At 56.9% G+C, this 10,737-nt stretch overlaps 1 protein-coding gene across 1 annotated transcript; it reads right to left on the bottom strand.

The window, feature by feature from the left end:
* Positions 1–1,949: 1,949 nt before the first annotated feature.
* On the bottom strand, positions 1,950–3,871 carry LOC101939515 (ribonuclease-like). The gene is made up of 2 exons (XM_065566719.1): positions 3,652–3,871; positions 1,950–2,588 (listed from the first exon to the last, which is right to left on the bottom strand). The coding sequence occupies exons 1-2, from the start codon at positions 3,850–3,852 to the stop codon at positions 2,346–2,348; spliced, it is 444 nt and encodes a 147-aa protein (XP_065422791.1). The 5' UTR covers positions 3,853–3,871; the 3' UTR covers positions 1,950–2,345.
* Between the last annotated feature and the right edge of the window lie 6,866 nt (positions 3,872–10,737).

Raw genomic sequence — 10,737 nt, 5'->3', positions numbered from 1 at the left:
GGGGCGGCTATACTGTATAATGGGCACTAGGGGCAGCAGAGGGTGGGGTGGGGAAGGGGCGGCTATACTGTATAATGGGCACTAGGGGCAGCAGAGGATGGGGTGGGGAAGGGGCGGTTATACTGTATAATGGGCACTAGGGGCAGCAGAGGGTGGGGGCGGGGAAGGGGCGGTTATACTGTATAATGGGCACTAGGGGCAGCAGAGGATGGGGTGGGGAAGGGGCGGCTGTACTGTATAATGGACACTAGGGCCAGCAGAGGGTGGGGGTAGGGAAGGGGCAGCTATACTGTATAATGGGCACTAGGGGCAGCAGAGGATGGGGGTTGGGGAAGGGGCGGCTATACTGTATAATGGGCACTAGGGACAGCAGAGGGTGGGGGTGAGGAAGGGGCGGCTATACTGTATAATGGGCACTAGGGGCAGCAGAGGGTGAGGGTGGGGAAGGGGCGGCTATACTGTATAATGGGCACTAGGGGCAGCAGAGGGTGCGTGCGAGGAAGGGGCGGCTATACTGTATAATGGGCACTAGGGGCAGCAGAGGGTGGGGGCGGGGAAGGAGCGGCTATACTGTATAATGGGCACTAGGGGCAGCAGAGGGTGCGTGCGAGGAAGGGGAGGCTATACTGTATAATGGGCACCAGGGGGCAGCAGAGGGTGGGGGTGGGGAAGGGGCGGCTGTACTGTATAATGGGCACTAGGGGGAGCAGAGGGTGGGGTGGGGAAGGGGCGGCTATACTGTATAATGGGCACTAGGGGCAGGAGAGAGTGAGGGTGGGGAAGGGGCGGCTATACTGTATAATGGGCACTAGGGGCAGCAGAGGGTGGGGTGGGGAAGGGGCGGTTATACTGTATAATGGGCACTAGGGGCAGCAGAGGGTGGGGGCGGGGAAGGGGCGGTTATACTGTATAATGGGCACTAGGGGCAGCAGAGGATGGGGTGGGGAAGGGGCGGCTGTACTGTATAATGGACACTAGGGCCAGCAGAGGGTGGGGGTGGGGAAGGGGCGGCTATACTGTATAATGGGCACTAGGGGGCAGCAGAGGGTGGGGTGGGGAAGGGGCGGCTGTACTGTATAATGGGCACTAGGGGCAGCAGAGGGTGGGGGTGGGGAAGGGGCGGCTGTACTGTATAATGGGCACTAGGGGCAGCAGAGGGTGGGGGCGGGGAAGGAGCGGCTATACTGTATAATGGGCACTAGGGGCAGCAGAGGGTGCGTGCGAGGAAGGGGAGGCTATACTGTATAATGGGCACCAGGGGGCAGCAGAGGATGGGGTGGGGAAGGGGCGGCTGTACTGTATAATGGACACTAGGGCCAGCAGAGGGTGGGGGTAGGGAAGGGGCAGCTATACTGTATAATGGGCACTAGGGGCAGCAGAGGATGGGGGTTGGGGAAGGGGCGGCTATACTGTATAATGGGCACTAGGGACAGCAGAGGGTGGGGGTGAGGAAGGGGCGGCTATACTGTATAATGGGCACTAGGGGCAGCAGAGGGTGAGGGTGGGGAAGGGGCGGCTATACTGTATAATGGGCACTAGGGGCAGCAGAGGGTGCGTGCGAGGAAGGGGCGGCTATACTGTATAATGGGCACTAGGGGCAGCAGAGGGTGGGGGTGGGGAAGGGCGGCTATACTGTATAATGGGCACTAGGGGGCAGCAGAGGGTGGGGTGGGGAAGGGGCGGCTATACTGTATAATGGGCACTAGGGGCAGCAGAGGGTGGGGTGGGGAAGGGGCGGCTATACTGTATAATGGGCACTAGGGGCAGCAGAGGATGGGGTGGGGAAGGGGCGGTTATACTGTATAATGGGCAGTAGGGGCAGCAGAGGATGGGGGCGGGGAAGGGGCGGCTATACTGTATAATGGGCATTAGGGGGCAGCAGGGGGCAGGGGTGGGGAAGGGGCGGCTATACTGTATATGGCACTAGGGGGCAGCAGGGGGCGGGGGTGGGGAAGGGGCGGCTGTACTGTATAATGGGCAGTAGGGGCAGCAGGGGGCAGGGGTGGGGAAGGGGCAGCTATTCTGTATAATGAGTACTAGGGGTAGCCATTTGTGTTTGTATCCTGCTGGCCCAGGCTCAGGGTCTCAGTGCCAGCTGGGGGCGGCTGGGGGCCCAGATTTTCACTCGTCTGGATGGGAACTGGCCCCCAGCATGGGAAATCCCCCTGCAGGTCCCAAGCTGCCGGCCTGTGGGATAAGGAGATGCTGAATATCCCTGTGGGGATTCATGGCGGGCGTTTTCCAGGGGGGGGGGGCGGAAGGGACAGGGCAGGATAGCCCCCAGTGACAGAGGACTGCCCATGAGCAAAGTGGGGTGGGGAACAGGGGTATCCCATGCTCCCAGGTTAGGGCAGGTACGTTGGCTCTAAGTGCACGGGCAGCCGATCTTCACAGCCCACGCAGATCTTTGTGTTGCCAATTGCAGCCCTGTATGTACAGTTCCCCGGGTCGGAGCCGGGCAAAACCCGGCACACGGTGACGTCGAAAGATCTGTGGCTGTCGTAGAGATTACCACCAATGGGTGTCTCTGCATATTTACAGATGTCTTGGAGCTGGTTTATGGGGGTATCAACGAAGGTGTTGGTAGGGTGACCAGACGTCCCGATTTTATCGGGACCGTCCCGATATTTCCTTGTTTGTCCCGCGTCCCGACCGACATGCGGTCGGGACAACCGGACAAACAAGGAAATGCCCCGAGCCCGGAAGTGCTCGCGCCCCCCCCCCCCTGCCCCGACTCCGCCCCCTCCTCCCCCGATTGGTTCCCTCCCCGAATCCCCGCCTCTTCCCCGGGCTCACCATTCCCCCTCCCTCCACAAGTGCTGGAGGGAGGCCCGGGAGACGCAGGGGAGCGTGGGGCCGGGGTGAGTAACAGTCCGGCCTGGCCCAGTGCAGGCAGGACTCAGTTGGGTGGTTGGGAGAGGAGGGGGGCGACCCGCGGGGCCAGGCGACGGGGGAGGAAGCGGCCATGGCGCTCGGCGGCTCTGGCGCCCCCGAACCCCCCCGAGCCGGGGCCTGCAGCAGCGCGTACGCTGGGCCCAGCCCCTGGCTAGGCACGTCTGGGCTGCCCAGCTGGTGCTATCGCGCGGTGGCCCCGGGGTGGAGGCATCGGCCGCCCAGCCCCGTTCGTTCCCCTGCGGGACGGGGGGGCTGGGGCCTGCTGCCCCCACTCCGGGGCCGCCGCGCGATAGCACTAGCTGGGCAGCAGCCCAGACGCGACTGGCCAGGGGCTGGGCGCAGCGTGCGCGCTGCTGGGTCCCCGCAGCAGGCCCCGGCTCGGGGGGTTCGGGGGCGCCGCAGCCGCGGAGCGCCATGGCTGCTTCCTCCCCCGCGGCAGTGGGAGCTGCAGCAGCGGCTGCTCCCGAGTCCCGCTGCCCGGGGGGGAGAACAACCGCCGCCTGGCCCCGCGGGCCGCCCTCCTCCTCTCCTTACCACCCAACTGAGTCCTGCCTGCTGGGGACCAGGCCGGACTGTTACTCACCCCGGCCCCGCGCTTCCCCTGAGTCTCCCGGGCCTCCCTCCAGCACTTGCGGAGGAAGTTTTATTTTATTTTTTTTTGGCCCCGCCCCCCGCCACGCCCCCCCCACGTCACCTCCCCCCCCCCGCGTCCCGATATTTGTCTTTGGTGATCTGGTCACCCTAGGTGTTGGTGGGTTTGCAGGCAGAGCGGGTCAGGCCCCGGCGCTGCATCATGAGATCACAGTAGATCCGGTCATTGCGGGCGCTGGTCTTGGGGTTGTCGACGTGTTGTCTCGCAAACTGCTGGTAGCTGGCTCCTTCGCTGAGCTGGGCCGGGCCGACGGCCAGCAGGATAAGGGGCAGCAGGAACATGAGGCAGGGTCCCCTGGGGACCATGGCTGCATCTGTCACTGGATCAACCTGGAGTGGAGAGATGGGGGAGATGGATGGAGACAGCACAGGGTGGGTATCTGCCTCCTCCATGGCACTTCCAGGGCCCAAACACCTCCCCCTGCCAGCCCATGCTACCCCTAATGCCTCATTACCGCTACCGTGATCAAAGTGCCCATTGTTCTGGGTGCTGCCCAGAGCCAGACAGAATGTCTTATACTTTCAGTACGTAAAGTGAACAGAGAAAGGGTTTTGATCCCCATATTACAGAGAGGAAAATGAGGCACGGAGAGGAAAAGGCGCACCGTTTCCACGCCCACAGGGATAATACATACTCTACACCAGGGGTCTCAAACACGCGTCCCCCAGAGTTATTTTCTGCGGCCCAACAAGCCCCCCCCCCCCCCGGAGCACACTGCATACCCACTCCTCTACCTCCCTCCCAGTGCTTCCCGCCACCAAACAGCTGTTTGGCAGTGCTTAGGACTTTCTGGGAGGGAGGGGGCAGGAGAGGGGACGTGGTGCACTCAGGGGAGGAGGCGGAGAAGAGTCGGGGCCAGGGAGGATATTTGGGGAAGGGGTTGGAATGGGGCAGGGAGGGGGCAGAATTGGGGCTTGGACTTTGGGGAAGGGGTTGGAATGGGGATGGGGAAGGGGTGGGAAGAGGCGGGCCGGGGTTGGGGCCTCATGGAAGGGGTGGAGTGGGGGCAGGGCCGGGGGCAGAGGGGGTGGGCTTTAACCAAAGTAATTCTAAAAGTAAGTGCCTTTTGTCCTTTGAGTGAGGTGCATTACTGAGTGTTTATATTTTATTAAAACCCCTCAGAAATGACTTCGGCATTGAAAAAAAGAACACTCATGGAAGAAAAGAGAGTTTTCCAAGACAAATGGGAGAATTTATATTTTTTCTGAGAGGTAGAAGATACAATTCGATGCCTTATTTGTCAGCAAACGATTGCTGTTCCCAAGGAGTATCACATGCGTTGGCACCACTACATGATGCACCGTGAAAAATATGATGCATTCACCGGAAAAATCCAAGAGGAAAAAGTTCAGCAACTTAAAGCAGCATTTGCCAAGCAAATGTAAGGGGACTGTTGCCCCCTTACTAACATTCAATGGGGGGGTTTGGTTGCTAGCTCCCAGCACTAAAAAGGGGAAGAGTCAATGGAAATCAGGGGCCTGAGACTGACAGTCCCCAGGGGCAATGGGGAGAGGCCAATGCTCCAGATCAGCATGATTGACAGGGCAGGCAGCTAATCAGGGAGTCAGGAGGCCGGGGGGGGGGGGGCCCTCCTCCCTGTGAGCTGGAATTGCCTGGGTCAGACAGAAGGGGGAGGAGCTAAGGAGAGAGCAGGGGCCCGAGCTGAGCTGGGGAGCAGAGCTGCAGCCCCAGAACCAGAGCACAGCCCAGAGAGAGCAGAGCTGCCCTGGGAGCAGAGCTGCAGCCACCAGAGCCAGAGGGGCCAGACAAGCAGCCCAGGGAGGCCCAGCAGCAGGAGCACGTGGTGGGGCAGGAGCTGGGGCTGGAGCCGTCCGGAGCTGGGTGCGGGGAGCAGCTGGGGAGAGCGAGGGGGACCCTGGGCAGTGGGCCCAGCACAGGGAGACGCCCCCAGCCAAGACTCTCTGCAGGCCAGACTGGGAGGGGGATCGTAACCCCGACGGGGCCGGGGTGACGCTGGGAAGAAGGGTCCTGCCACCTAGAGCCTGAGAGCGTGTGGCCACCGCCAGAGCAAGTGTCCAACCCACAGCGTCTCTGCAGCACGGCCAGGGCCTGAGAAGCAGGCCTGGGACCTACAAGGAACAGACTGAACTGCCCTGACGTTCCAGAGACACTGGTTGTGATGTTCCCTGCCACAGAGCGGGGTGATGTGTTTTCCTTTAACTTTTCCCATTTTTCCTTATTCTTTTTTTAAAATTAATTGTTAATTAAACAACTTGTATTTGCTTTAAATTGTATGAAATGATCAGTGGGTCAGGGAGGTGCCCAGTGCAGAGAGAGTACCCCAGAGTGGGGACACCCTAGCCCCTGTCCTGGGTGACCACAGCAGGGTTGGGGGTTGAGCCCCCCAAGAATCCTGGGCCCAGCCTTGTTGGGATTTATCAGTACTCTGCCAGACAAGAGAGTGGAAGGGGAGTAGGAGCAAGGACTCAGATGCTTTCGCTAGCCCACTTCACCGGGGTAGTGCAGAAGCCAGGAATGTTCCCCACAATAGCGGGACCATTCCCCTGCTTACATACAGACAGGAGTCCTGGGTTTCAACCCCCCCCCCCCCAGCCTCCTGCTCTAATCCACTAGACCCCACTCCCCTCCTAGATCTGGGGATAGAACCCCAGCTCTGGGAGGGGAGTCCTGGCTTCCAGCCCTCCCCCCACTCTAACCCTCTGGACCCCACTCCTCTCCTAGAGTTGGAGATAGAACTCAGGTGTCGTGGCTCTCAGCATTCCACCCCCACACACACACTCTTATGACTAGACTCCACTTCCCACCCCACCAAGCTGCGGATAGGACCCATGAGTCCTGACTAAAATGGATTCCACTCCAAAATTACCCTGTAGAGAGAACCCATTTGGAAGGGCTTCTCTAACCTACTGGACCGCACTCCCATTCTAGAGTTGGGGCTAGAACCCAGGTGTTGTGATTCCTACACCCCCACTCCTTCTCCAATTACTTCATTGTCTTCTTCTCCCAGAGTTGGGGCTAGAACCCAAGAGCCCTGCCTCCCAGCCCCACTGCTCTAATTTACTGGATTCCCTTCTCCTCCAAGAGCTAGAGACAGAAACCAGAAAGCCTGAGTTCCAGCTACCCCAGTCCAACCCCTAGACCTCCCCTCCTCCCACAGCTGGGCAGAGGACTCAAGGGCTCTGACATGCAATTGCGCCTGTCCAACACCACCTGACATTCTGCCCTCCCACAGCCAGTTAACTGAGCCATCCTCTGTCTACATCTGTGCGATCTCCAGCCTGAAGATTCAGATCAGCTTAAGAACTAACCATGGCGTAGTCTCCTCCTGGCCAAATCCCTGGTTCCTCAGCTCCTGTCCCTTGGGGGAATAGACGATCTGTCTGCAGAGCATCGCTTACGCTGTCCCCCCATAGCTGCCCATTATATAGAGCCCAGTGGGGTAGGAGGGGCTCCCGGGCTCAGCTAACACTGCGGAATGGGCAGTGTTGTGCAACCAGTACCAGTAATGTCAACTGTTAAAAAAACAGACCTTGGAACGGACGCTGACACTGTTTGTGTCCATTCAGGCCCATAGCACGGGGAGCTCTCCCCAGCACAAAGGGCTTAGCACAAGCCAACGATGCGTCTAAGACAGGACCAAGGGGGTCTGCCAACTTGTGATATCAACACCACATCCCCGGTCAGGAGAGAGGAATAGCTGTGTCCTGTTTTGCTATTAGGCGGGGCTGAGCTATTCCAAGAGACCTAAGGGAATGAGGTGCCCAACTCCCATGGACCAGCCCCAGGGGCTAGGTTCACAAAGGGGCTTAGGCACCTAAAGGCCCCTAGAGCTAAAGGCTGACAAGGAGTTTGGCTCCTGACATCCATTGATTTCATTGGGAGTCAGCAGCCTCACTCCTTGGAGCGATGCACCCCCAAGTGCCAGGATCAGGCCCTGCTGGCATGCACAAAACCCCGCTCAGCTGCCGCCAAACCCGGTAGGCACCTAAATCCCCTGGCACCAGAGTATGGGATGTGAAATTTCCCTGGATGTCTACCTCTCTACGTGCTCATGGTTGCCAGGCGTCCAAACACCTCAGCCCCAGAGCGGTGTCTGAACTGCGGTTGGGGACGTGTCCTCCACTGTGCTCTTCTGGGGGGCCCGATCCCGTGGGGCTCCTCTGGGGCCACCTAGCACCACCCAAAACATGCTGGGCGATGGGCACTAGGGGCAGCAGAGGGGGAGAAACGGGCATTGACTGGGACCCAGGGTTTTGTGTAAGGCACTTGTTTGGAATGAGACTTTTTGTGGTTCAAAGAAGACCGTCAATGCGAATAGCTAAGGGGAGTAAGGAGGTAGCTGTCAGAGTTCAGCGAAGCTGCACCTGTGTTCCCCCTCCACGGTTCAGCGAGGGCAACTCACTGTAGGCTCCCGGCTCCTCAGCCATCACCTCTCCTGGCCGGTGATGTGCGTTTCTCTCCTCCCGACTGGGGCTTTTCCAGGCTGCACAGTTCCCTGCCTACACTGTGATATCCCCAGCAAGCCAGACTGCCTAAACGCTGCGTCTGCTCTTTGCTTTCCAGGCTGCGTCCGCGCTTTCCTTAATTGCACAGTTACAGTAATTGCCACAGTTACGAGTTACCACACAGCTCTTTGTAAGCAAATGCAGTTATTCTCCAGGCGAAAGCACAACAGAGAAAACCTATTAAAAACAGCAAAAGAACCCGTCATGCTAACTAGCTTATCAGAGGCCACCCCAACTCCAGCTCCTGTAGGTGTCGGTAGGTATCAGTCATTCAAACCCGCAACTGGCTTTTCCCCGTGGTTATAGATTCATGACTGTCTCAGATTCAAAACCAAGAACAGTTCCATCTTTCCTTTCTATACTTGGGCCTTTGATCTTGGCCTCATGTACCAGGTGATCAGCAGACAATGGCCCACACCTCAGGGTGTAGCTACAAATGGTTGGGTGGGTTTCTGCATAACCCGAAGTGGGGATGTTGCATTCATCTCTTCCTAGAAATCCGTCAGGAAAACCACTTAATCCTTGTTGTCCCAAAAGTCTGGCACATTGGTCAGTGTAGCCCTTTGAACCCTCAGGTCTCACATCTGTCCCATCTCCCCCTCAAGAGGTTCCATACAATCCCAGCCCACCGTAAAGCATAAACCATTCATTGAATAGAATGGACCCCAAAGGTTCTTAGACAGCTGAAAAATTACCATCTCTGTCACCGCTCCCCCTAAAGAAGTGACTGCACGGGCTCTGCCTTTCCCCTCGTTCACATGGGAGAAAAGCTCCATAACTGGCCCCCAGAGAAGCCGATGCCCCGATATTTCCCCACCCCACCCCAGTGCTCTCTTTGAGAGACCCTAGGAGCTGTGGGGCAGGGTGTACGGTCCCTTAGCCTATGGGTAGCTCATGGCAGTTTTAGATGTGATTTGGGCTCCATAGCAGACTCCAAAGTCTCCCCCCCAGATGTCCCCATGAGCTTCCACCTTTGGTCTGGGATGTCATCGCTCCGGTAGCTGGAGCCCCCCCCTCTGTGGGACCCAGGTGGGAGCATCAATACAGGTGCTCAGCTCAGGAGGGCAGGGGGCAAAGTTGTGTAGCTCCAGAGCTCAGGGGTTAGCCTGCTGCCCTGGTAAACGAGCTGGGGTGAGGGCAAGTCTCACGGCCGGCTAATGAAGGAGAGTTCTGTTTAAGATAAAGATTTAGTTAAAAGCAGTTATCTCTGCATCAGCAGTCTGTTCCCAGCTCTGGAAAGGGAGTGGTGCCTAGTGGTTATAACTAGAGCCCAGACTCCTATGTTCTAGTTCTGGTTGGGGAGTGGGGTCTAGTGCTTTAGAGCCAGAGAGCTGAAAGCCAGGACTCCTGGGTTCTATCTTCAGCTCAGAGAATAGGATCTGGTACCCAAAGCAGTAGGACAGGGAGTTCTGGTTTATGTGGAGAAACCCATCACCTGCCCCCCACACACACCCTTACCACAGTGGGTAAGAGCGTTGTGTTATGAAATCTCTGCTTCTTCTTGGAGCTGGCTCTGCCGCCATCCACCCCATGGACTGTGACTTACCTGGGTCCGTCCCTTCAGTTCTGCCTAGACAGGAGAGCCTGCCTTGTGCATAGCTGGGGTGACAGTTCTGAGCATTGTTCTCTGCCGGGGCCCCATTCTAGGGTGGGAATGGATGACAATTGAGATCCATTTCCATTTCAGTTTAAAGAGTTCCTTATAGCCTTTATTTTGTACATTTTAAGACAATGCTGTTACCACCTCTGAATGGCCTATACAGCAGAGACAGTTAAGGCAAGAAAGGTAATTGATCATGTTACATCTCCGAGGTTCAGAACGGCTCAAGGAGTTGCTTATCAAGGAGGAAGTGATTTGATCACGCTCTATGAGCATGTACATGGGGAACAACTATTTATTGATGGACTCTTCAGCCTAATAGAGAAAGGTCTAACATGATCCAATGGCTGGAAGTTGAAGCTAGATAAATTCAGATTGGAAATCAGGCGTAAATTTTTGACGGTGAGAGTAATTAACCACTGCAACAATTTACCAAGCGTTGTGGTGGATTCTCCAGCATTAAGCTCAAGATGGGATATTTCTATAGAAGCTCTGCTCTAGGAATTATTTTGGGGTTCTTCTATGGTCTGTGCTAGCCCCTCAGTCCTGACCCACCGCCCCGTGCTAACCCAGCGCTAGGCTTCTCTCCTTCTTACCCTCACCCAGCTCTGCTGGTGCCCCTTAAACCTGACCAGCCGCTTCCCTGTTATTCCAGCCCTGGGACCCCAACACAAAAACTAGATTTGTCTTTTATTTTCTTCGTCTCTTCTGCTTTTCTTGATTATTAATAACAATAAAAACTCCACCTCTGAGACATTTGGCAACACCGAGAAATCAAACCCACCCAGCGAGGGAATTTTCAGAGCCAGCTGTTCTGTGTTTGTGTTTAACTGTGTTTTACAGGGCAAGTTCTCCACAGTAACAATGTCAGATATTCAGAGTTCTCCTGTGTACTCAGCAACACTGAACCTGGAGCATATTTTCCCATTTCTGTTTTCTTTGTTCAATATAAAGCTTGATCTCTCATTTGTGCGGTGAAATCGAAACTGCATTCGGAAATGTTACTGAGTCAATATTGGGGTAGGAGCATCCTACTTTCGAAATGACCTGGCTTTTCTGAACTGGGTTTCCCAACTTCAGCACTGCACCCATTTCATCAAAAA

This window comes from Chrysemys picta, chromosome 13 (genome assembly GCF_011386835.1).
Source record: "Chrysemys picta bellii isolate R12L10 chromosome 13, ASM1138683v2, whole genome shotgun sequence".
NCBI lineage: Eukaryota > Metazoa > Chordata > Testudines > Emydidae > Chrysemys > Chrysemys picta.
The sequence above is the reverse complement of the archived record's forward strand: the minus strand, read 5'-3'. Positions and strand labels throughout refer to the sequence as shown.

What these genes read in the sequence shown, in the direction of transcription:
- LOC101939515 (XM_065566719.1), bottom strand. Translation starts at nt 3,852, where the DNA reads ATGGTCCCCAGGGGACCCTGCCTCATGTTCCTGCTGCCCCTTATCCTG. An exon ending in TGACCCGCTCTGCCTGCAAA is followed by an intron (nt 2,589 to 3,651) that starts CCCACCAACACC and finishes ACGTCTGGTCAC; the next exon opens with CCTACCAACACCTTCGTTGA.